This window comes from Atheta coriaria, unplaced genomic scaffold, assembly GCF_025399875.1.
Source record: "Atheta coriaria isolate IRGN ID8LTWV9N9 unplaced genomic scaffold, Caltech_Dcor_3.1 hic_scaffold_4_pilon, whole genome shotgun sequence".
Lineage (NCBI taxonomy): Eukaryota > Metazoa > Arthropoda > Insecta > Coleoptera > Staphylinidae > Dalotia > Dalotia coriaria.
The window spans coordinates 5,649,646-5,675,952 of NW_027045446.1; the positions used below are offsets into that span (position 1 = coordinate 5,649,646).

At 35.0% G+C, this 26,307-nt stretch overlaps 6 protein-coding genes and 1 long non-coding RNA gene across 11 annotated transcripts in view; 2 read left to right on the top strand and 5 right to left on the bottom strand.

Annotated features, from left to right (window-relative positions):
• The window catches only part of mAChR-A (muscarinic Acetylcholine Receptor, A-type), a 27,528-nt gene extending 23,160 nt beyond the window's left edge, over positions 1-4,368 (bottom strand). For both annotated transcript variants that reach the window (XM_065301732.1, XM_065301731.1), the window contains exon 1: positions 4,221-4,368. The gene's annotated coding sequence lies outside the window, so the exon portion shown is untranslated. The remainder of the gene's footprint in view (positions 1-4,220) is intronic.
• Positions 4,369-7,360: 2,992 nt separating this feature from the next.
• LOC135791211 (activator of 90 kDa heat shock protein ATPase homolog 1) lies at positions 7,361-9,120 on the top strand. The gene is made up of 4 exons (XM_065301534.1): positions 7,361-7,560; positions 7,635-8,009; positions 8,079-8,606; positions 8,664-9,120. Exons 2-4 carry the CDS (start codon positions 7,650-7,652, stop codon positions 8,796-8,798), a joined length of 1,023 nt encoding a protein of 340 aa, XP_065157606.1. The 5' UTR covers positions 7,361-7,560; positions 7,635-7,649; the 3' UTR covers positions 8,799-9,120.
• Positions 9,121-9,128: 8 nt separating this feature from the next.
• LOC135791212 (zinc finger C4H2 domain-containing protein) lies at positions 9,129-10,562 on the bottom strand. 2 transcript variants are annotated; one of them, XM_065301536.1, is made up of 5 exons: positions 10,377-10,562; positions 10,098-10,269; positions 9,862-10,040; positions 9,570-9,809; positions 9,129-9,470 (listed from the first exon to the last, which is right to left on the bottom strand). In XM_065301536.1, the coding sequence occupies exons 1-5, from the start codon at positions 10,430-10,432 to the stop codon at positions 9,338-9,340; spliced, it is 780 nt and encodes a 259-aa protein (XP_065157608.1). In that variant the 5' UTR covers positions 10,433-10,562; the 3' UTR covers positions 9,129-9,337. The 2 variants fall into 2 exon arrangements, with proteins under 2 accessions (XP_065157608.1, XP_065157607.1); XM_065301535.1 differs by having other exon boundaries at positions 9,549-9,809; positions 10,377-10,561.
• A 308-nt stretch (positions 10,563-10,870) lies between these two features.
• LOC135791214 (sialomucin core protein 24-like) lies at positions 10,871-12,902 on the top strand. The gene is made up of 4 exons (XM_065301538.1): positions 10,871-11,182; positions 11,252-11,311; positions 11,369-11,509; positions 11,569-12,902. Exons 1-4 carry the CDS (start codon positions 11,101-11,103, stop codon positions 11,913-11,915), a joined length of 630 nt encoding a protein of 209 aa, XP_065157610.1. The 5' UTR covers positions 10,871-11,100; the 3' UTR covers positions 11,916-12,902.
• A 241-nt stretch (positions 12,903-13,143) lies between these two features.
• LOC135791210 (RUN and FYVE domain-containing protein 2) lies at positions 13,144-17,816 on the bottom strand. 2 transcript variants are annotated; one of them, XM_065301533.1, is made up of 10 exons: positions 17,517-17,816; positions 16,572-16,750; positions 16,404-16,513; positions 15,981-16,349; positions 15,628-15,925; positions 15,429-15,569; positions 14,736-14,833; positions 13,758-13,974; positions 13,456-13,686; positions 13,144-13,386 (listed from the first exon to the last, which is right to left on the bottom strand). In XM_065301533.1, the coding sequence occupies exons 1-10, from the start codon at positions 17,665-17,667 to the stop codon at positions 13,249-13,251; spliced, it is 1,932 nt and encodes a 643-aa protein (XP_065157605.1). In that variant the 5' UTR covers positions 17,668-17,816; the 3' UTR covers positions 13,144-13,248. The 2 variants fall into 2 exon arrangements, with proteins under 2 accessions (XP_065157605.1, XP_065157604.1); XM_065301532.1 differs by lacking the exon at positions 17,517-17,816 and adding an exon at positions 16,846-17,510.
• A 234-nt stretch (positions 17,817-18,050) lies between these two features.
• On the bottom strand, positions 18,051-19,292 carry LOC135791216 (uncharacterized). Of its 2 annotated transcripts, none has more exons than XR_010547974.1 (4): positions 19,046-19,292; positions 18,873-18,972; positions 18,396-18,787; positions 18,051-18,339 (listed from the first exon to the last, which is right to left on the bottom strand). It is a non-coding gene; the product is annotated as an uncharacterized lncRNA (long non-coding RNA). The 2 variants fall into 2 exon arrangements; XR_010547973.1 differs by having other exon boundaries at positions 18,873-18,957; positions 19,046-19,289.
• Positions 19,293-21,118: 1,826 nt separating this feature from the next.
• On the bottom strand, positions 21,119-24,389 carry LOC135791213 (probable ubiquitin thioesterase DG1039). The gene is made up of 2 exons (XM_065301537.1): positions 23,681-24,389; positions 21,119-23,609 (listed from the first exon to the last, which is right to left on the bottom strand). The coding sequence occupies exons 1-2, from the start codon at positions 23,690-23,692 to the stop codon at positions 22,962-22,964; spliced, it is 660 nt and encodes a 219-aa protein (XP_065157609.1). The 5' UTR covers positions 23,693-24,389; the 3' UTR covers positions 21,119-22,961.
• Between the last annotated feature and the right edge of the window lie 1,918 nt (positions 24,390-26,307).

Consider the following 26,307-nt stretch of genomic DNA (forward strand, 5'->3'; position numbering starts at 1 on the left):
TTTAAAATACTATTAAAATCAACTCTATATCTTTAGTTGCATTTTACTAGGGCCCAATGAATTTTTTAAAACTGAGATCTACAGGTTGAGTATACCCGGGAATGTATATTGTTAGAACATAAAGTTATTGTTTAAAATTTTGTTAGATTTTGCTATATTTTCAATTTTATAAACAAAACAATGCAGAAATGCAGTTAAGAATGTCATATATCCACAAAATGTGCCAAGATATGACTGAACGACTAACTAATCACAATTCTAAATGACATTTTACAAACAACATGCCTGTCTAATATAATGGTCGGTAATATGTTTCTGCGTTTACTCACATGGAAAATGTACTTTATATGTTTTATTATGTCCCATTTCTGAATGACCCTGTGTATTGGCTATTATAATTTGACCTAAAAACATTTCTTTGTCCTCAATTTTGCATTTATTGCAAGTTATTGACAACTCATACATATAAATGCCAAACATGTCAACGATGCTTTGATAAATTTGGCAAAATGTCTTTCACGAATCCAACATCAAAGGCAAAAGATCAAAACAATGTCGCTAGGCGAATTGAAATTTCTATGCAATGCACTTTGTACTTTTAAATGTTCCAAAATAATATCACATTACGAACATATTTCAATATTTCATTCAATAAGCTTAGATTTAATTATCTAGAATTATAATTTGTTGATTGAAATAATAATTCAATAATTATTTCAGCTGTAAACAGGCAAATTGATTTTGAAATTTAAGTTCCAATAACGTCCAACACGAAAATAATTTGGTCATCAGTAATAAATGTTCACTTTGCAAAACTAATGACAATTATGCGAGAGTCTATCAACTATTTATCCATATTACTGGAATCAACAATCACACGCGCGTTTTATAACTGTGTTACTGATTAACAATGGCACCGTTTCAAATTGCACGCCGCGAGCAACAAAATGTGCAGCTTCAAACCAAGCAATTATCGACACATTTTCCACGCATTCCATTGCGGTTGTTTTCTAGTGCGGCGGCGAAAATCGATGGATAAACGCATTAAATATGATTGGTCGATGGGTCACTAATTGGGCAAACAAAATATAATTACGACTTTGTTTTCACTTTGCAATGCATTTTATTCAATAACACTTGAAGCATACTGTATTTAAACTGTACCTCTGCTTCCTACTTCTAGCTAATTACTAGTTTTCCGAGTTTAATTCAATTATTTAAACCTATAATCAAACCCTTTCTTCTAAAATCAGTACAAAAATATTTACTAATTGACTATACTATGAAGCAATATATAGTATTGTGCTCAGATGCTATCAGTTTGACGCTCCATCCATTAACACAATTTTCACACTGATTGCATTGCATTAGCTGTACTGTGGCATTAAATCGTGACCAGAGACACAAGTACAATGTTGATTACGAACGCAATGCAACTGAATATGTGCCCAGCTTAACCCTGGTCAGATAAAGTGTTTATTAGACAGAGAAAACATCAAATATATATCCAGATTGAATCAACCAAGTTAAAGGGTTAAAGTGGGTATAATGTTGCATAGTTTTGCAGTATTATAGTTTGGGGGCATACCAGAAATTCGATAATTGAATAAATTCGTCAATATGCTTTGTTGGTGAATTCCTTTGGATTGCATACGTTTCATGCCCGTTATAATATGCCAACCTCAATAATTTTCATTAATTTGCAATATTATTCGAATATCTGCATTCTATAAATTCTTAAAAATAATTTTTATTTTAATATTACAAAAAACGTAATAAAAAAATAATCCTTCGAAGTAATAAAACGTTGTGCAAAATGCATTTCCCGACTTCCTGCTGTGTGATACGTTGTAAAATGTTTTCCTCTCTGCATTACCTCGTTTTACTCCAACCCTACAAACATAACCTCCAATTTTAATTCACGTACTCCTAATACTTGTTTGCGCTGCGTGTAAGAACACACAAAGTCGACAATGACACTTTTCCAGCAACTTGTAACTGGATGATTAACTTCCGGCTGAGTAACAGCATCCATTTCAAGTTTAAGCCTGTGAAGCGTTCGCAACTTTCGTTCATTACAAAACGCAATAAAATTAAGCGAATGGTGGTTTTAAGTGTTTCAACATTACTTTCGCCCATACTTTTCCTCGCATCTTCTTATCTTCCAACTGCAATGCTTGTTTGACGTTTGAGTATAACGCGTTTCTCATTCGTTATTTGCTAAATGTTATTTTACCGTCATTGCCAGTCAAGCAGCAACATGTTGTACAAGTGCCCATGATAAAATGTAAAATATAACAGTCCTGCACGACAGAGTAAGGGATGTAAAGTTTACATCCTTTTTACTGCGGACGCGGACAGATGTTAGACCTCAGTATATCGACTCGAAACGCGGGTGTAGGCAGATACAGACTCTCAAAACGCTCGAAACTATGTTAAATCTATTACGCCTTATGAATTATTTATTAATATCTTTATACGCACACGAAGCAGAAAGTGTAGATTCCAACAAGCGGGATATGTGAAACAGTGCCTGGCAAAGGATAAAATTTTAGAATATTAGAATATTAAATGAAGCCTTTTGCTTCTATTTAAGTTCTAAAGTTAAAAGTTTCACGTGTGATGAACTTGTTACTTCATAATTGCTGAAATTTATGAAGAAAAATTTAAATTAAAAGAGGTAAGCACGAAAATGAAAAATTAAATATTTTGAATGATAGAAAATGTTCCAACAATATTTAATAACGGATAAAATTACATATAAAGAGTTTTTGTTGCAATTTTGTAAACTGCAGTAACAAAACATTATCATTACCAATAATAGCATCGCTAAATGATAATGCTGATATTATTGTATGACTGTCGATAATGAATGTAAACACATTTGTTGTGATAGTTTCCATGCGACGATTCATTTCAGTATTTTGAATTTCCACGACTGGAGGGGATTCCGCACACTCACTCCTATTGTGATTTTAATGGAAAGATAAACATTTGCGCTGAACTGGAAGCGCGAAAGTAAAATATTGCCCAATCGAGCGTTAACAATGCGCGCCGATATGAAAACGTATTGCAACTAGCGCGAAATTTCGCGACTCCGCCGTTCAGTGAGCTTGCAAAAGCCGGTGGCAAATTTTGCAGCATGCCAATGAATAACAGGTGTAAACCTGACATTTACGCTTATTTACGCTCTTTACCTCAACAATGGCGAGGTTTAACTATGCTTCAAACTACAAACTACCGATATTTACACTAGTATATAAATCAAACTCAACTTTTAATATACCAGCAGAAATTTTACTTAATACAGGACATTATGATTAATTAAAAGATATCAAACGTTTCGTTTTCAGTTTTGCTATTTTAAATGTCATGTAAAATGTTAAAATATGTTGAATGCTAGTAAGAATAGAAATATTTTTGTAACTTGACTATAAACAATTTTGTATGAACATAAATTATTTAAAAAGTTAAACTAACTAAAACAATAAATCTAAATATCCTCACAATAACTTTCCAGCAAAAATGCTTAACATAAAATAAACAAATATAAAGATAAAACAAATGCAATTTATTATTATTAATGTGAAGTTAATCTGTGAATGTGCATTTTCTTCAATTCGGTGAAATTGGCATGTTTGGCGCAACACGCACAGGTGGAATTGTAATAATCCACAAAAGGGTTCCTTGCATTACACATAAGCTTAAACACAACGGCCGCCAACGGTCGACAACACAAGTATCAACATTTCCCAGTTAAATCAGAATTAAACCTGTTTTTCATGCCGGCTTCAAACTAGTTTTAATATTATAAACATGCGTTAATACAAACAAATATTAAAATTTCATTATATCTAAATAATGTATTATATTGTATATAAATATCTTATTTTTGTTGGTTGAATGTGAAGTGTTTTAAGCACCTTAGTAATTGATATAGTGGAGGCGCCGGGCGATCTCAATTGCATTCCGTTACCGGACACTTGCAAAACGACCACGGTCCACGACCACGTTTTGCATGTAATTGTTAGAATAGGTATTCGTGCTTTATTACTAAATTATTGCAGGTATGTTTAATTTTTCAATGGAATTTCAGTTTATTTTTAGTCAAATTTTTCACTCTTTTTACTTTTGTCGAAAAAAATGTGTCCTGTGTTAATTTAAAATATAATTACATGCTATGATATAAAAATATTATAGGGAATAATTAGTCGACTCACCTTAGCGGCTACATCCTGGTGGCCAGCCATGCTTCATCCTCAGTGAACACATAACACTCTAACTCCTGGAGCTTAGCTAGGTGCAGCTGGCACCATAGGCGTGGACTGTCCGGGTTGGCGCCTACGAAGCCGTCGTTCTCCCACCACTGCCGCGCGTTTGCCGCCGCCACCGCCGCTGCCACCGCCACCCCGAGCAAGAGAAGGATTGAGGCCCAGGACACGCGCATGGCGTTCATTGATTTTGCAGCGCACGGGCGCGCGCGGGATGCTGTGCGAGCGCCGCGTTGCACGCCGCCGGCGGCAGCAGCGGAGGGTGAACGCGCCGCGCCGCCTACCTGCTGCCTCCTGCCGGCCGCCCCGGCACAGCTGCCGTCGCTCTAGCTGAGAACATTGTCTTCCAAACAGCGCGCCGTCGATTTACGAAAGTGTGCTGATTCCGATGACCATTTTGCGTCGTATGCTCAGCTTGATAACGGCCCAGATGTGCCAAACGTCCATCTAATGTCATCGGATCTACTTAATGTAAATCTTACTCAATCACAGTCATTATAAGCACAGAACAATCAATACACAGATACACAAAGCAGATGTTTTTGGTTATATACAAATCTAATCTCAATTTTACGCTAAATTTAAAAGTAGGTTAACTTAACATACGTAGGTTATTTAGACACTGCTTAAATTACCAGTATGGTAATAATTTTTTATCCCGTTTACAATTGAATACGTCAATTATCTTCCCTAATGACAACAGTAGTACAAGATTAGTAGTTACATCGGCATTCATTACATCTGCTCCCCTTCAACCCTCAAACGCACAATCTTCCACTCTCTCGCTATCTCTCATACGTCTATGTCCGCGTATTATGTGTCTTGTGTTCTTCTACGGTTTGCGCCATGTTCACAGCCGCATACCGCCTCCCGCCGCCAAGATAAACAGTGTCACAGATGCTCTTTGTGCGCGCTGGCAGCTCCCCGCCGCGCTGTCCTGCCTTGTGTATCTTCCTGTTTCGCACTCGGCGCGCCGCCACCGCTCTATTCAACTTGAAAATTCATAAGCGGCTCACTTTGTGCGTCCGCGCGTTCGCTCCGGGGCAATTAAGACGCAAACAAAATCTAGCTTCAAGTGGCCAACGGCCACTCGCGAGGCTTTATTGACGTCGCGTTTTACTAGATTTCTGCTTCACTACAAAGGATTCCCATGAAAACGCAAAAATGAAGTGGCAAATAAAGGGTATAAAGTTAAGCAAACTGAGTCCGTAATTTCTTTATTTTAAGGAGAATGTCAGTAAAAACAAATTAAAACTTCATCGTAACATCGTAGCAAAATACTGAGTATATTTTAATATAACTACTAAATTGTGCATAGTTTAAACTTTTAATGAGATATTAATATAATGCACATACATGTTTAACCGGAGTAATGAGCAGATGGTAATTTTAAATCAGTTTTCCATACTTTCTGCGTTAGACAAGTTTACAACAATAATTGGACCAGTTTTCAACAAATTTTAATTTGATGTTTAAAAAAAATTCCATCAAAATATTATTCAATAAATAATTACTTATCAAATTACTCGTATTCATAGTATTAGCCACCAATAGCTTCGATAACACTCGGTATATTTAGCTTTATATTGTAATGTTATATGTAGTCGCCACATGTGACATGTAGAGCGCTTATAAACGAACATATTTAGACTGGCATAGCATGTATTTATGAAAATGATAATAATGTATTGTGAGACCCGTTGTCTCCGTGATATTTGCGTCCCGCGGTTCGATGTGGCCGCCGCTGAGAGGCCCATAGAATAAATGCCAACGACGGCGACGCCAGTCAAACATCACTGAACGCACAATGTCGCCTTCGATAACATTCATCGACACGTGTAAGCGCTTAGCGAATGCGATGCATTTTGCGCACATTGCTGAGTGAATGTGATAGAAATTGAATACAATGCAATCAAAAATGTGTTCGTTTGCATAAATACCGGTGCATTCACGTTCCTATTAGCGCTAAGTACCTTAAAATTTCACAGAATAAAAAAATGTTGAGAGAGCAAAAACTGCTGGAAATTGAATAAATAAAACTATTTCCTAGAATACATCAATAAATAAATGTCTATAGAATTTCAATAAATTATGAAAGCAAATAAAAATTTCTGTATTCACTAATTCAACATACATTCAATCAATATACTCGTATTTGTATTTAATGTATTTCCGTAAATTGTAAATTACTGGAAAACATATTACATTACTCTGCGCGTTTAATTATTTCCTATTTTCAAAACATTTAGGTAATTACCTGAAAACTCATAATGAGTTATTTTGTAACTTTCAAATTATAGTTTTTAATTTAGCTAAGTGGAAGCTAATAGGGTGCCGTATTACCATCCCTCATTTATTCTTGTCTTGTAAGCATCTTGTTCTTCCATAACTCGCCAAAACTGTACTCAGTATTGGCATCATATTGGCACTATGTATTGTTTTGGTCCTGTTGATCATGCTATAAATTTACATGACAATCCTGCTCCTTATTTATGGCCAGTAATAAAAAATAGGGCTCTATAAATAAAATGGTGTTTTCTTTGAACTGAAAATAAATATGATTTACTTGCGCTATTGCCAAAGACTTTTTATAGAAAAATTGAACCAGATATTGATTAAAACTTAAAAGACTTAGTCAAAGTTATGGCAAGTAATAGGAGAAATATAGCTTAAAATTGTCTTATATTTTACACTTTGTCAGTATTTTACTTACCACAATCTACTTAATGAAGGTCGTAATACTCGTAACCACTAGAATGATGCATAGCTACCGTTAAGACAATGATATACAATTTTTGTGCCAAAGTTTGCCACTTTACTTCGTTAATTTAATAAAAAATTAACTGTGAAACACAAAACCGCAAATGTTTTTACTTTATCAAGTCTATAAATGTTGTTAAATCTATGTTTCTAATCCGTTACAAATAAATGTATTACTGTAAAAAGTACCCAAAATCTTTGAATACTGGAGAACAAAACTAAGAATAAAATATTGAGCACTCTCAATTTCAAGTTGTCGAATAAAATTATCACACGCAGATTGACGGTAGGCAACCAGTTTAGCACGCCTTTTTTCTGCTACATTCACATCAGTCAACTCGTGTAGCCCGTCCTCGCCGTACTCGTACCTTCCAGATCCTTTGCGGTCTTCTAGAAAATTCGGCACGTTTCTCTCAAACACACCGCACATTCTCAAGCTACGCTTGTCGCCGGTGTTTACAGTGTTCATAATTGCAGCGCGCCTCTGCCGTTACTCATCGTGATTATTATATCATCATTTTAATTCAAAGTAAGTGCGAAAATATTAATTTTGACTAAACCAAGATATTTAATTAATCTTGTTTCAAATCGCAATTCCAATAGGATTCGCATTTAACAATGGCCAAGTGGGGTGAAGGTGATCCGCGGTGGATTGTAGAGGAACGTCCCGATGCGACAAACGTTAATAACTGGCATTGGACTGAGAGAAATGCATCACCATGGTCTCAGGAACGAATGAAAGAGCTTTTCAATAATGTGCCTGTTGCTAATGAGACTGCCAACCTTGTCATTAAGAAAGTTGAGAAACTGGATGGTGAAGCATCAGCCAGTAACAGGAAAGGAAAACTTATCTTCTTCTATGAGTGGAACCTGGTTTTGAACTGGGAAGGCACTTTAAAGGATGGTTCTGGGGCTGAACACACTGGAAAGGTTACAATTCCTAATTTATCAGAGGAGAATGATGTTAAGGATTTGGATGTAAGTGAAAATACTATTCTCTATTCTGCTATATAAATATTGATGTGTATTTTATGCCTATTGGTTTAGATTCAAGTTTCAATTGGAGATCCAGATGAAGAAGGAATGATTCTCAAGGATATCATGTATAGACAAGGTCGAGAAATCATCCGACACAAAATTCAACAATACATTGATGGTCTGCGCGTAGAGTTTTCCAAGGGTATGATTTTACCCAAGAAAGACGAAGTGAAACCCGACTCGGTAAAAACGCTCACGAGTGGCTTTAACAAAAAGATCAACATGGAACCAATCGTATCACCGAACGCGAATGTTGGTCTTAAGATCGATACGAGCACGATTAAAATCAACCAAAAGTTCCAATGCAAAGCGCGTGAGTTTTACGATGCGATGACTCGCATAGAGATGGTCACGGCGTTCACTCGAGGTCCAGTCAAGTTGGAGTTGTTCAAAGGCGGTAAATTCGAGATGTTCGGTGGGAATATCACTGGTATTTTCGAGGAACTCGTGCCGAATAGCAAAATAGTCCAGCAATGGAGATACAAACAATGGCCGGCTGGGCATTATTCGCTTGTTACTATCGATATCAACGAAAAGGTATAAAATTCAATTATTATTATCTAAAATTATATTATTTATTTCGTTTGGTTGCAGGACGATCACACCGAAGTGAAAGTAGTCCAGGCCGGTATACCAAAAAGCGAAACAGACGTGACGAAAGAGAATTGGGAGCGATACTACTGGGAGTCCATGAAGCGGACGTTCGGATTCGGCGCGTTCATCGCGTGATAAGGTCACTCTAAGTGATCAGCGGTCTGCACACATCTGTACTGAAGATGGACGAGAAAACGCAACTTTGAATATTTCACAGTTAGGGAATTACGCGCTATTAGTAAATTTAATTCGATTTTGCGGTACCTATGTTGAAACAGGATTTACAATAATTGAAAATAATTGGTATTCGTGTCTTTGCTACAAAGATGTAAGGTGTATGTTTCTCACATGGTACTTAACTTAATTTTTCAACCGATCAACTTGAATGCGTTCTTTGTATCATTTACACATTATCGTTGCGCATGTATTCAACTGGAACAATGCTGGAAAAACCAAACCAATTGATTTTATTCTCCCTAGATTTAATTCTTATTTCTTATCACACTTACATACATGCATAATTAATTTATGTAATATTCTTAGTAGAAATTAACCTAAACATTAATTCTTAATTCATTGATTATTCCGACGAATAAGTTAAAGGTATACGTTGCTTATACTAATTGGCACATCAAATAGTATTGGCTTTTTGTATGTTAAAATTGTTTCGAAGTTTAGTGGTCCTTTTTCTTGGGTTTTTTGGGATTACGTGAGCGCGACTTGGCTTTGCAAAGTGGGCAGATGGGCGCATTGCGATGGATCTGCTGATGACAACTGAGGCAAGACTTCATCGGTGGCGGTTGTTGCCTGGCAAGATAAATATAAATATTAGTATAATGTGAATATGCCAATATTGTAATACTAAAATGTAGGAAGAAGGGACACCTCATGTTGACAATGTCGGACCTGAAGGTGGGCGCCGGTGGCCCAGGATGCTGTTGTTGTGCAAGTGGAGAGGGCCTGCCCTGCTCTGGCTTGTTTGCAACAAGACGTAGCGGACTCGGCGGAGGCAAAAACGTAGGCGGCATTGGCGGTGCCAACGGCCCGATTTGATTCTCGGGCGTTTGGAGTGGACGCGTCCACTCTGCGCTGTTTTTGTTGTACTGCGGCGGCGGTTTATTATTAGCAAACAAGTGTGTTAATCGCCTGAAATTATTCATCTTTAGAAACACCAATTTTAATGCTTATTCTAACATACTCTGCTGAAATGTGAACACCTTCCTCTTCATGCAGCTCTGGTAAACGCTCCAGACCTAAACATTCTCTTCTTAATCTGTTTACCTCTTGCTTTAGAGGCAAATATTCCTCATGTAACCTTGAAGCATTTGAAATGGCCCTCACTCTGCTTTCTTCAGCATGTTTAATGACACCTTCCATCTGAAAAATGGGCATTGTGAACCAAATTCATACAAACATTGATGCAATATATCTTACTGCATTAATATCAGCATGAATCTGTCTTAATTCTTCTACATGTGACATCTTTTCCTGCAAGAGCATCTCCATCTCCGACTTGTATTCAGAAAGACATTTCTCTTCCTGGTCTTGCCCTTCAAGCTCAAGTATAAGTTTTGCTTTTATTTTCTCAAGCTGAATTGTTTTAGACCTAGTAACGACAAACAAATTATTATGCTATATACCTAAATCTAGTAGTTCAATTATTCATTTATTGATTTTTGGTTTTCTTTTGCATTTTCATGTTTTTGGCCTCACCTTATGTCTTTAATAGCTTCTAACTTGGCGTACACAGAGCGCTCGTGTTCGGTCATTGTGTTGAATTGTTATTAAACGCAGGTTCAAAATAAAAAATATTTGTTTATCGAAAAATAAGTTGTTAAATGCTTGTTTAGTTAGCGTCTAATTCTGACGCGGATATAGAATGGAAATGCAGATGTCAAAGTTGTCAAACTGATGTTAAAGTCACACAACTTCTAAAGCGGGTAAATCACAAATTTGAATGAAAAACGCAATAAATAAATTGATATCTGTAATGTAGGTTGTGAATACAATAAAGTTTATTAATAAATATTGAATAATATGATTTAACTCTTCATAACAATACGAGCCACCTGGATTGTAAAGCCTGTACTTACTGTTCACGAAATCAAGTCCGTGATTGCGCAATAATAAAACAAACAAAATATAAAACAAAATACTGATTAACACACTGAAATATCAAAACAAACAGTCTTGGTATACAATCTGTATTTGAATTACAGTATTGTTATTAATTTAATAATAATTAAAGTTGCTTTGAACCGAATCAAATACAAAACGCATGCGCCACATTCGTACGTGGTTCACCGTTCTTGTGTGATCCGTCTGATTCCGAACGTCGAACACGGACATTTGCAGTCGCAATTTGTCCGTGTGGAGTCCACCGAATCGTCCTCATCGAATAATTAAACAATTACCAATCTTGCGCTTCAAGTTCGATATGCACCGAACAATGAGAACTCATTCCGTCGTTACCTCCGCTGTGATAGCTTCCCTCTTGCTGAGCTACGCCTGTGCATTTCGTGAGTAAACTACATTGTAATATATTTCATAATTGTTACTAACAATTCTTTTGTGTTGTTGCTTATCAGCTGCTCAGGAGACGGGCGTACCAAAGGTCGGAAACACTACAACGACAATTGCACCACATGGTAAATTGTATTAAAACCTGTTTTATAGAATGTATAAATTTTTATATTTGTGTTTAGTATCATTGACAACTGTTGAAGAAAAAACAATAAATCCGTCAAACAAGGTGCCCACAAATGTAACTGTTGTGGTTGCTAATGTATCTGATGCTAGTACCACACCAAACATTTCTGAACCAGTCCACCCAGAAAATCATTCTGGTAAGATTTTGAAGAATGAAAGAACTTTGATACTGATTGTACATTTTAATGACTTTTAGTTATCACGACATCCTCAAGTACAACAGCACCTACCACAACTAAGCCAATAACAACTTCTTTGCCTACAAAACCTACAACATCAGAACCAACTACAGCTCCACCCAAGCCCACTGATGCTCCAACCCAGCCTACGTCATCAACGACTTCCACCCTTAAACCGCCGACTTCTACTGAACCCAGCAAACCCACCGCCGCACCAACTGCGGCGCCGCACCACAACGATCGCAAGTTTGATGGACCCAGCTTCATCGGTGGCATTATACTCGCTTGCGGTTTATCTGCCATCGGCTTCGTCGCCTTCAAATTTTACAAGGCCCGGACCGAGCATAACTATCACACGTTGTGAAGACGCATGCCGCCATCGCTTCCCTTCTCGCATTCGAATGTTCTTTTGATCTTGTACTTTACTCATTTTTCACTGCTTTCTATTGTTAGCAACTGCTCGAATATGTTGTTCAGCTTTCTTCTCATTTGATTAGCGTAGTCCATTCGAATCAGCGGTTGGCCGCAGTTTAGGCAAACAAAATTCATCCTTTGTGTGATAAAATGTAAAAAAAAACGAACGGCGACAATTTTTAATGACAGTAGTATTTTATATCATTGGGGGTTACGAGAACGAATATCAACGCAGGTATAATTGGATTTGGATGAACACGTCCGCGAAGAAGTGCTCTTATATTTAGAGTAGAAATTATTGATATTTGTTTAATATGTTTACGTTTTTTTTATGTTTGTCTCTTTGAGCGCTGGAGAATTTCGTAGCCATTTTATATTACTTCAACGAAACTTTTATTCGAATAACACTTACTTTATTCTTCACCAGCGCTCGTGATTTATGGGTGACCTAGTCGGATTTTTGTTTTGTTTCTGGAGTCTATTTGCGTTCGGTTGTCGCCTTGGTTCTGACATAATACGTCGAATTGATAAGCGATGACTACGAAATATACCAACTTTTCCTGGAACAGATAATGTAGATGCATCCGCAAGTGCAATGAACTCTTTTATTATTACTTTTGTTTCAAACATTGCTTTAACTTTGTATTATAGTTTTTATTAGTAGATGAAAATATGGCGCATCAGAATTAAAATCAAAGAAACGCTCATTGTCTTAAGATGGATATAAGTTTATTGTAGATAGGGCTGTAGTTGATGTTATGTTTGTACGACCAATCTTGCTTGTATTCAACATTTCAAATTTAAACTCAAGTGCACAGTTCCTTTCTGTAATGTATATACATACATAATTATAAATTCACCTTAAAACAATTGATTGGTTGAACATTTGTATATGTTGTGTACTACAATAGAATCAGAATAAACAAATTGAATTGAATACACATTCAACTCTTTAAATCCTCAGGAAATGCCCTAAATGTCTATCAAAACGACTAATATTTTCTATACTTTTGATTTCAGGTCTTTCTATTTTTAATTCAAACAGCGCCTCCACCATGGAGATGTTTAAAAATTAAATGGTAATTATTTCGTTAATTAAAAGCGCTAGAAAAGATAAGACTTGATATTCTTAATCTTTAAGATTTCTCAACGTATTTCATTCAACTTAATATCCGAAGTAACGCTTTACAATATTTATTCATCAAGATTACATAAGTGACATCCAATTCCATATTAAAATATATATGTACAAATTTAAAAATGCGTATGAAAATAAAATCTAATCACATTACAGAATAGGTGGCCATCAGGGCAACATGGCACTCATCGCACACACGCACCGGTTTTGCAGACGATGGCAATGACATAGAATTATCCGAACAGGGGTTGCAGAAGATTTCACCGCAGTGCCGACAATGGTGCTAAATTAAACCAAACCGAAACAATATTTAATAACACTTGTTAATAGATAATCATTATCGCAATATTACCCGTCGTCGAGTGATGTTGAACTCTTTATTACACGACTTGCAGTTCGTTGCGGTGGCGTCCTTGGCCCACATGCCTTCCTGCAGTTTAGCTTTATTCTTATTCGAATCCTTCAATTCAGAAAGTTCCAACCTGGAGACACTTAATTGCTTGCCTAACTCCTCTAGAGTTTGGTCTTGTTCTAAACTGTGCTCTTTTAATGAGTAGTATTCTTCTTGCAACGTCGCATATTTCTTTAAATTCATAACAATTTTAATATCTTCCAATGTTTAACAACATTTAAAAAATAAAGTAGATAAATTACCTGTCCGATTAGTTTGTATTGTGTCAATTCGTGATTCAGCTGTGAAATCTTATCGCGATCCTGCTGCATGGTTTCCTGAAGAGATTGCCGCCACTCGCGTTCAGTCTTTAAATCCACCTCCACCGACGTCGCCTGCTCCTCGTTCTTCGACAGATGCAGATTGAGCTGTCTTCGTTGTGCTTCGATTTCCTGCTTACAACTTTCGCTCTCAAAATATCTAAAATAAAACGAAAACAAATCATAACGTAACGTTCTTCATGCTTGAAACCAAACATAAAAATCCACAGATAATAACCGTAAATGCTCTCTGGAGTACAAAATAAATTGGGGGAGAGTGACTGATTGTAAATATATGTTCATTTTATTTTTAAATTGTTTCATTATTAGATATAGATAGAAGCAATCAGCTGCAATTACAGCTTCTTTAAGTTGCTTATCCTTAAGCTTTAACATACGAATTCAATACATGTTGGTAATATTTTACAGAGTTAGTAGCCACTTCATCAACACACTGAAAATTGCTTAGCAGATTATGTTACTAACTAGGTCCTTTGATTATTCGACCAATGTCTATCACAGATCTATTCATTTTGAAAAAACACCACCTCATAATACACTGAACAATTTTCAATATTCAATGAATTTCCTTCTTCTGGAATGCATTATTTTCAAACAAATCAAATTGTTTATTTATTTTCTGCCCTTTTGCTCAAAAATATTACATCCCCTCATGTTAATTGTTTTTCTCTCTCTCTCTTTTGATTGATAACATGTTATAACAAGTATTAGCATCACATCCTACCACATTAATTAATTTTTACTCTCGTGTTGTTGGTTAATGTGTTAGTTATGTTAGTTAATAGAGAAGTCGTAAACATTTTATTTTATGAGCTAAACCTTTTTTTAGTTTCGTTTGCTTGGTTATGGCACCGAGTAAAAGCGATTACAAACAAAAGTATATGCTTGAATAATACGTACTTATTCTCAAGAGAAACAATTGTGTCTGTCATGGATTGGGTCTTGAATTCGAGTTTTTGTACCAATTCGGTTTTGTGTTTCAGCGAGCTCTCGCAATCCTGCAATTCAACATAACCAGTCTCATAGTTGTTTCCACAAAGAAACCGAACACAAAGCGCGCGCTGTGCGTTCAAACATACAAAATATTACAAACTCATAGAATACGAGTACAGACAGACAAAAAAGTAGCAAAACTTTGCAGTGAACTGGCGCATGTGATCAACTTTGGAATTATTCCTGGGTCGAGAGGTCCTGCGCCTTCAGCGGCAGCTGCAGGTTGGGGTTGTTGCGCGGCGCCGGTGTCGGCGTCACCGGCGACTTATCTGCCGCCTTGAGCGGCAGGAATGGCTTCGGTTTGTCGCTCGTCGGCGTGCGTTTCTTTTCCTGTGCCAAGTGATTAAACTTTTCCAAGTTCGAGAGGATCTTGCCGATCTGGCCGGCTTTCGCCTGCAGTCGGCTCACCACCTCGCCTTTCTGAGTTAGCTCCATCTCACATTCCTAAATATTTGCAAGTATGAATTATCATGGACAGAGAATGAATGAGAAACCAAAAAAGTCTAACAACGTATGATTTAAATAATGTCCACTAGTATGATAAGTTTAAATGCGTATGATTCATGATGATGTCAAGTCAGTTTTCAATATCGTCAATACCTGTAATTTCTTGTACATTTCCAAATTAATCAGCTTAATGTCATCGAGCTGCCGGCGTAGGGAAATGATAGTGTCTTGCTTTTCATGGATGTCTTTCTCGAGCAATTTCATGGCCACCTCCATCTCCGCTTTCAGATCCATCTGAAATTATGAACGTTAACACCTCGTCTTTCTATGTTATTTTCTTCTTTGAAATTACTTGTAATTGAAGTTCTTTATCAGCCTCCTGTCGTAATTTTCGTTCTTCCTCTAAACGCTGCTTCAACTCAACAACGTCTCCGTTTGTAACATCCACGAACGACGTCGAAGAATCAGTTGATTCAGAAAGCACGCTGATTTTCATGCATTTTTCCGGAACTTGTTCGCCAGCCCGCAAACGTTTGTTTTCTTCAAACAGCGAAGAAAGGTTATTCTTTGCAATGGCAAGATCTTCCTTCATTAGCGCGTTTGTTGTCGTCAGAGATTCCACTTTGTTTTGGAGATTTGTAACAGTCGCACTGAAATGTCGAGTAAAATAAACAAATAAAAAGGTAAAGTTAGCAGTAGAATTACTTAAGATGTCGATTCAATTCTTCAATATAATTCTTCTGATCCAATACAGTGACCATATTGTTATCGCCCTCGTCACTGCCTGGTTCTGTGAGACTCTGATGAGAGGAACGCAGATACAATGAGAAGTCAATTACACCCTGAGGACAATCGAGATCTTCTTCCTTTACGCAGAGATTGCAATCGATTACGTTCAATCCGACAAGCAGACCGATTATAATAATGGCCTCGTCGCTCAGCATCAGCGCGTCCGGCTCGAAATATTCCACCAAGGCGACATCTTTATGATCAATAAGAATTTTGAGGTAATCAGCCAACTTTTTCTGCATCAAAGCTAAACGAAGCCAAGCTCGTGCGCGCCCCATATGTGTACTGAAAATGTAAATTTAGCAAAAAATTCCTACAAAACAATATCTTGATATTTACTGTACTGTTGGTAAATCCCTAACACTAGCAGTGATATCATGTGCTTCAGGTGCATATTTTTCTACAGACTGTAATATATCCCAGAGTTCCTTTTTGGGACCAAGCAAACCCTAAAATAGGCACCGTATGTAATGTTCATTGCAGATATTCAAAGGTTTCTGTTGTTACCTTTTTAGGTCTCAACCCATGCCGTAACACATGCTCTAACACGATAAAAAAGTGTTGGAGTGGCATGTGGTCAGAGTCTAACATCCTGCCGAAACGTAGGCTTTGCTCGATCAGCTCCTTGACCACCAGTTTACTGATATTCACAAGATTGCTGCGCTCAATCACAACTGGATCACGTCCTGTAAGTTCCAAAATTTTTATTTTTTAACCCTAACAATTTTTTTCATTTTCTTGTGATTATCCTGGACAATTCTGGAAGAGTTACCAAAATTACCAAAGTTGTGATGTGGGATTTCCGGTGAGGTGATCATCTGTGGTGGATATTCGACATCTTGCAGTTCCTTCAGGCAGAGCCATTCCCCGTCGACAGAAACGCGAAAATTGCACAGGTAAATAGTATCCTGCGCCCCGGCCATGTCGTCCGTTGGCGGCACGCCATCAATCACCTCCGTTACCCTCATCTTGATTCTTTTAAATACGCAAAACTCGTCAGCCGTGCTTTAAAACTCAACCCACGATGTGTGGATCGTCGACCATATTTTGTTTTGCCGACAACGAAATGGTATTGATCCATGTGCAGAGGGTGCAATTCACAGGATACAGCAGGAAAATCAATGCGCCAATGCCGCCACCTGTGGCAGGGTTGTTGAAAACAACCATCTTGAATTCATGTGCTTTCAAACGGCCGGAATGGATACACCTCGCAATTTGCGTAAACAATTTCGCAATCGTCAATGGCAACACGTGCAAACATTCGCAAAACATACAACCACTTCGCCTAGACAAATACCACCCACAAAACTGTACTATAAAACGTTGCAACGCGTACAAAAATGCCACTGCATATGTCCATAGGTATCAAATTTCACATTTTATTGCTTATGATAAGCGCGTAAACAAAACAGGTCGTATGTAAGTTGAGAGAGATTAATATAAATTTCCTACCTTTGGGGAACTTTTTTCGACGCTTGTGACGCTCCCGTGATACCAGCATTGTGGGCCAGGGGAAGTCCAGCATTGACGAAAGGGATGGTGAACTTGTTGAGCCATTTTGCATCTCGTTCTCGTCACTAAAAGAGCCTGAACCTGATGCCATTGCACACGCGAGACACACGACCAGACCCTGAACGTGACTGAGGCCCGAAACCTGACGCGTCGAAACTCCAACAGCCGGCCACACAAATAACGGTATCAGACAAGTCTAGATTATAAGACCTTGGAAATAAACGAAACAATGTTAGGAAAACAGTTGGGCGACCAACAAACAGCTGACTGACGATATTCTACAACAAAGTTTTGCTATGTTGTTATAGATGGCGGAGAGGTTTGTGGTTTATTTTAAAAGTTTGGGAAGAACACAGGACGGTGATGATGAATAACTGCATGACTCAAATGTGACAAAGCACAATATTCAAGTGAAAACTTTGAAATATATGTTTGCAATCATGTTGTGCACACCTATAATTAAGTAAATAATAATTATCTTGCTTACATGTTATTTATTATAACAAATGCGCATATTTCAACAAAATGGCGGACGGATCTCATAATTTTACAAACCAGTTATCATAATGTTACTAAAAAGCTTTCAGACTATTTCTTGTTCTTAGGTACTTACGTATAAATGTCAGAAAAACATAAATTTATAGTAAATGCATTTTATTATAACAAATATCCTTCACGCATATGTTATTCAACATGTCCGCCTCCGTTAGGACATCAAGGCATGTGTTTTCTTTTTCATTTCGCTTTGCACGTCTCCTTAAAGCTAAAAAAACTTAATAAGAACTGTGGAATGAAGATTTAGTTAAAATTATATCTTACCAAAAGGTATAATTGCTAAAAGGAAACCAAACACGATGAAATACTTCCAGACAAACATTGATCAACAATAACGAACAATAAAAATGAAATGAAAATTATCTTTTAGAAATTGTTTTTATATAGAAGTATCCAACAGGAAAGTTACATTATAACTGTGATTGTAATGCACACGTTATCACTTCTTGGATAGGTAATCTTTCCATTGTATGTTTGCATTACAAATTGTATTATTAATTTAATTAATTTAAAACAGATAAAAGAAAAACAATAAATACAATATTACGTACGCGATAATCTGAAAGATTATTTCATTTAATATAAGGAAAATATTCGTTCTTTTTTTCTGTCGTAGGCAGATCCAAATGAAACCTCGTCAATACTGTAAATAATCACTGTAACATAAGACACCTATTAGAATATTAATACATATTTAAATTTCAACCTGTGCGCTGAAATGATATTTAAAAATAAACTCACTACAGTATAGGATTAATAACAGAAAGTTGACAATCAAGAACATTCTTTGATGGTATTGTCCGAATGCCGTCATCTTTAATAAAATCTACAATGAAATTAACTTATGATAATTGCAAAATTGCATAAAATCTATACAATCGTTTGTCAAAATCAAACCTTATTAGCAAACTCACCAAAATTTGCTTTAAAAATGTTTAAATACTATTATAGGGTATTAAAACATATAATATCTTTATATATTCCAATTGATCTTATATAAAATGTGCCACTCGTTTTTATATTTGTTCGTATCTGTTTACAACAGTAGCGACAAACAGTTGAATTGTTATTGTACACAGTTTCATGCTTTGTTTTCCTCGCATCTGATCAAACAGTAATTCTCATGCGTCAGGTATCATCGGAGCTTATTATCTACACATTTCCATTTTGCTATTAAAATTGTAGATATAATATTAAAATCTGATTGGCATTCAATGAGAATAAATCACTTTTAATAGAAAATTGCTGTTAAGATAATTTTGTACAGAAAGTGCGTAAGTAATGCGAAATTACGCCACAATACTACGATTCTCATAATAGTAAACCTAATAAATAATCCATTCATTCAGTATTTCTACATGCTCTCAATTTTTAAAACAGGCCTATAAAACCGCAGACTTTTAATAAAATAAGCAAGAAAAACCGTGATAAATGTATGTTTTTTTTATTGATTTTAAACTACGACACAGTCATTAGTCCTAAAATGTAAAACGTGACACACAAATTAAATAAAAAGTGAAATTAAATCATAGCGTAGTCGAAGTTCCGACTCACATACAACCTCCTTATAAACACGTAATCGAGGTAAGCATCGGTAATGAAGAAGTCCAAAAACGAAATTCGGACATTCAACGAACCAGAACCAAACGAAGTCGTTCGAAAACTGTTTGTATTCTTATAAGCGTAAAGAGTAAGCAAACGTGTGATCGAAAACGAAAGTTGTTGAATCTATTAATAATATTTATTTTATCTGAGCACCGATTTAAGTCTGTCAGTCTGTGGTCCATTTTCACATAATATTATTTATCGATACATCTTCTGCTTGAATAAACTAACAAATTTCCCCTAAGGCATGATAAATTAAAATTTTAATTTTTTTAATTCATCAATTGTTTATTTTGTATCTTCATGTATTTCACATTCACGTGTTACGTGTTCTAATTTACTTTCATCTCGGTTTGAGGAATTAGCATTATTGCGACATTGGCCATTAAAATGGTAGAAAAACTAGTAAATGTATTGTAACTATTTTCTGAGAGTTGTTACCAGGTCACAATTACTCATTATTAATCACACATTTTACCGTTTTCTAGCAAATATTAAAATATACGCAATAATTAATTCAATAATTATTTATAACTTGTTTTAAAAGTGTGTTAGCCAAGCCTAAAGATTTAAAATTAACAGAAACACTTGGCAGTTATTGATATGGCATTAAATTACACACATTGTCGTTGAAACTGATCAAACTGGTTGCACACATAAAATAATTCTTATTACTCCAGTTGGTAAGTGCTAACGTGTTAAATTTAAACCATGTTAAATAAAAAGTTGAATTGTAGGTACCTTTCCAATTACGCTGGTTTTTGCTTATGTCTGTTAATATTATCTAACGTTGAATTGGCATTGAGAAAATTACTTCACTTTAAAGAAGCAAAATATATTAAGTAAAATTGTGATTGTTTTCCTCTGGGATAAATTTGATAATAACAATAATATCCTACTTCATACAAAACCTTCAATCCTCAATTAAAATTCTTATTACATTTTTAATTCATACCTAATCAAACACATTTACATAAAAGTAATGTTTTGCGATAAGAGTAAAGATTTATGATCATTTTATGCAATAAACAAAACTTTTATGTGCATATTTTATTAGATCCTTATTTTAATGCATATTGCGCGCGAATGATTCAAGTTAGATTCTACCTTCAAACACGAAGGTAAATTACCACCGCATGCGTGATTCGGCTTATTGTTCGTCTTATTGTTACAGAATATTTATTGCACCTGGAAGAAACAATCGCTTGCGATAAACCGAAATGTGTAAGAGGAAAGAGAACGTTCTCATGATTAACATTTTTATGTAATTGTCTTACATATATTTCAATAATTAATGAAGCACAAAGCATCACGATCACAAACAAAACAATAAAATATTATGAATTTGTTTGTTTAAGTGGAAACAATAATATTTCAAAATATTCAAGCAAATTTACTTATATTTTACTTATAAATGTTCATACAGACAATTAAAATGGTCAAGAGTCATTTAAAATTTTAATAATATACATAAAATATTTTGAAAATAGTAATCGCATACAATTTATACAAAAATAAACATTTTTACACGTGCAAAAGCAAATTATACTTAAAATTATTAGATAGTAGCTGATATAAAAATATTTTTTTATAAATATTTGATGCTGTACATAGAAATAATAAATTATCAAACTTATAGCTACTTACTGGTTATGACTATTACACAAAGTACGTATTTAAGAAATACATATTCATAAAGTAGATCAAGGAAAAACAATTCGAACTTCAAACTTGGAACTAATCTCTGTTTGTCTGCTGTCTGTCTATCTACTCGTATGTCTTTAATTCATTCTCATTACAAAAGTTTGAAATTTAATTGAATATACTTAATAATTTCATTAAATATTTCACAATATTAATCCAAATTGTCTCAACTTGACATTGAAGGTCTAAATTCTTCAAATAAAAAAGTTTCAAAACTTAAAACCCAAAAAGTCTATAATTATGAACAATAAAAGAGTCAAAGTACAAATTTGGTATATGATTCGGATGTTACGACATTTTTTGCTTTCGTTACGTATCATTGAAAAGTGAGTAAAGTTTTAATTTTCAACTTTTACGACCAAAGTAACTCATACTTCGAGTTTTACGAGACGCTGCGCAATCGATAATAAGAGGGCAATCCATCTCAATACATCAAATCATAAAGTATCTTAGCGTAATATTGAATGGAAATTAACATTTAAATTCCATTTTTATGCAACGTTTCAAATTTTAACTGCAAATGCAAAATATCTATTAAATAAATCAACGAAGCAGAGAGACCTTAAACCTTAAACTATACACGTCAACACTCAACACTCAAGTGAAGTAAGAAGTAAGATAATAAAAGTTAAGTTAAGTTTACTCATGTGAAAGCATGATTTGATTTTGTTACGTTTATAGTTTTGTTAGGTGTAAAACTCGAGCTGGTTGAGGTGCAAAGGTTAAAACTGTTAAAACTCTTGCGACAAGTGTACGCAAATTGCACAAACCAATTAATAATTACGAGTATTGTGTATTATATTGTTCGAACCGACTGTGCAAGATATCGCAACTTGAGCAACTTGACGTTTAAGGTTGCTGGCAAAAGTGTAACAGCTTTCAGTAGACATAAACGTAATATAAATTGACTTTTTAGTTTATAAAAATAAATTCTTACATATTTGGCTTTTAATTACAAAGTTAAGCATATAAAGTGTTTAAAAGGATAATGCCACAGTATCAGAATTAATGTATTTAGTACTATATAAAGAAATAATTACTAAACTGTGCATTGAAATGTAATTTTACTCAAAAGTAATTTAAATTTTGAAATGAAAATTATAGTATGCGGTTTTCAACTTTAGAAAATGTAAAATTACAAAGTGTTTTTGACTAAACTCCAGTAGCCGTAAAACAGCACGAAGTAAAGTGAAGCGGAGAGAACTAAGTGAAGTTTATTGCATTGCTATTCAAAGTATTTGCTTTTTGCAGCAGTATTAAAGTGTTTGCGAGTGCCATGAATTTTTGATGTGGAGCTGACCGCTTCGGTTGCTACATTTAAGTATGTATTCACGTTTTGTCGGAAACTTTAAAAGTGAAAGCAGTGTTTATGAGTTTCGGTTGCACTGATTTTTAAGAAGCATCTCGATTTTATAATCTTATTATATTTTATCTGCGACTATTTTAAATAATTTAAATATTTACTTACTTTTATCCAATTATTCAAATGCACAATTCACGATTTTTATTTACTTATTTATCTTAGAACTGATAGTTATAGTGACGACTAGGTTGTCCAAACTTTACACTAACATAACTCTTTGCTGGTTGCTGGGATCCTTCCAAATTTGAATAACCGGTGAATCCATTAGCGAACGCTGTTTGAGTCTGTTCCTGTCCCTGACCTTGCAGCTGTTGCAGTTGCTGCTGCGCTTCTTCTTGCAGTGCCTTGTTGAAGTTGTCAATCTGTCCGTTGGTAGCAGCAAATTCCAGACCACTTGATGGGCTGAACAAAGGTTTCTCAAAGGTGGGCAAATCACTACGTTCTCCTTTAAAACCACCTACTCGGAAGAAACTGGAAGCTGGTTTGTAGTTGTATCCGCCATTGTTAGGGTTGTGAATAACGGGCACGCCATAGGAATCATGAGGGGTGTGAGGACGCTGTGTGGGGAAGAATGGATATTGAGGATAACCATTGGGATTATTGTTGCCGTTGTTATTGTGATTGTGACCGGAACCGGGTGGACCATATAAATTATTGGGGGGACGGATTATCCAGTCGTTGTAATCAAAACCATTTTGAGGACCAAATTTTTGAGATGTTTGGAAACTGCCAATAGGGTTAAATTGTTGACCGAAAACTGGAGGTTCAGTTGATGCAATTGAGATGAGAGTTAAAATCAAAACTTGCTGAAAGTTTAAAATAATAATAAAAATTATTAATTAAATTTGGTTAAGTTGCAAATTTATCAAATACTTACAATTAAATACATTTTCACTCTTCACAATTTTGTGAATAAAAAAATATCCAAAAATCAATTGTTTAACGCACTATATCCAACATTAGTATTAAACTAATAGGTGTAGTGTTCCCAGTGAGTAACTTTTTTGTTATGCGATGAATTGTTAAGCTCACATGAATTTAACACTCTCAGCTTGCTCTGTGTCTTTACCGCACGAGGTGTAGGAACGAAAGAACTCTCTTCCCACTACCGTCGTCTGGCTTTATAGTCGATTTGGACTTGTGACGAAGAATTTACACACGTGCCACCACACGGTTTCAATTTCATTTTGCAATGAAATGTATTCCCCGATAAGCACTATCAACTTCAGAAGTAGTACAGAAGTACAATTGTCAATTGTAGCAATGTTAGAAATAGAGATAGGTGAAATGAATCAAGTTGTGAAATTCATGTGTCATGTGCAGGTTTGGAATTCATTAAATTGTTCTGTTACTCGTATGTTGGTTGCTCAAAGCAATGGGTTGGATACAGAAATAAGAGCAAAACATGCATAATTTAATTAAAAAGTGTAGAGAATAAATGTAAATTGTCAGCACCCACATATATGGTATTTCAAGCTGTGGAGTAATTTTGCGAAAAATGTTAGAAAATACGATAAGATACGAAAGTCATGTTTCTTTTGTTACCACAAATTATATCTATTTGAAATAAATTAATTTGATGAATCAGAATTACATTTTTATTTTGATAATTGAGATGTAAAATAAATTTTGAAAGTCTACTATGAATCCTTTTATTCCTTTCTTATACTTAATACTGAATTCAAATCAATATTTTCGAAATGAATTAATATAATTTATGAACTATTAAATTTGAATGTGAATTCATAAAAAAAACAAACCTATAACTTACCCAAAAATTCACATTACATTTTGCTGATAATACAAACATTCTTTAAGAGTATGCTTGAAGTTTTAACCAGGATATGTCAGTACCATACATATTTAGTTTTAACTTTTTTTCATTTTTCAATTAAACACCTTCCAGCACATTTTTTTTACCACAATAAAACGTTTTATAAATCAAACATGATTAATTTTGTAGGCGAAAAAATAAGAAGTCATGCTTGAATTCCAAGCCTAAGATCAAATAATAATGATTAAACACCTAAAACTATTTTTAAAACATTGTTTTCATACAGAAGGAGCAATAATCGTGGCCGTGCAAGGTTACATTTTTTTCGTCCGCATTTACATTTACAAAAACGTGGAAGTACTCCTGCTTATTAGTTCTGCCCTCAAACCAATCTTAGAACAAAGATTTAAACAATAAAATGGTTCATTGCTTCCACTCCAAATGAGTAACACGCTTTTGCTGTGCAAATCAATATCCACTTAATAAATTTATTATTACTTACTTCAGTGTAATCAAAATGCCACAAAAATATTCTATTGTTTTACTAAACTACACTAAACTGCAAACAAAACTTTTTATTTCTTTTGTTTTGCGATTATTGTTTAGTATTGTAGTTAGCAATGAACTCAATTAAAGCAGGTCTATTTTTATTTTACGAATTCAATTACATCCTGTTTAAAATATTGTTTTTAAACATTTTAATTAGGAGCAATTAGCCAAGTCTGTTTGATTTGTTGATAAACTTTCTATTTCTCTGACTTGTGGAGCATTATTTTTTATTTTAATTCATGTAACAGACACGTAATTGCGCAATAGATGATTTTATTTTATCAAATATGTGAAAATATTTTCATCATGCGTGCGCAGCGCGTTTCTATTACGATTTTTAATCCGTAATAGGTAGAAATGATCCGTGATCAAGTAAGTTTCAACCTGCATGAATAGGTTGGTGACGACTTTCTTTCTTACATGAATATTGCGAATTGATACCGTGTTCATGTGGAGGAACTATACCATCATATTGTTGCGACATGTTCGAGTTCAATGCACAAATTGCCGATATTGCTATAAAATAGAAATTTCAGGTACAATAAATACATGTCAACTTAATAACATGAACTTAAAGTATGAGAATGATCATAGCATCAATAAAAAAAGTCTCCAAAACTAAATTCATATAATATTTCTAAACCTTTTTTTACTGTAATTAATATTTCCGTAGTATTTTTGTACTGTTAATGTCCTATTTATAAGAAACAAATAATATTGACCAATGTTTTGTTCCTGTTGAATCTGATTGCGTTTAATCTGCTAATATTATTTAATATTATTACTCTAGAACACAATTTAGATACATATTCAAGAATCCAATGTCAATGCGTAACAGAAGGCTGGCCTTTCACTACATTAGCATTGCGATTACAACTGCGACGGATTCGAAGGAATTGCTCAGTAATGAATGGTCAAACGCGCGTTGACTCTACTCTTAACGTCGTTAGGAAACTAACGCACAATGGCAATAAACAAACAAACAAAACAACATGCGACACGCATACTAGATTAATAACGACAATCAATATGCGAAAAGAAAATGGACGTGAGTAATTTGAGTGGGTAGGCAGGCGAGTGTAAAAGGGCAATCATGATATGGTGATTGATTAGCACCTTTAACATATTCAAACAAAACAAACAAGGTTCAATATTTTACTTGCCATAACAGCACGGATTTG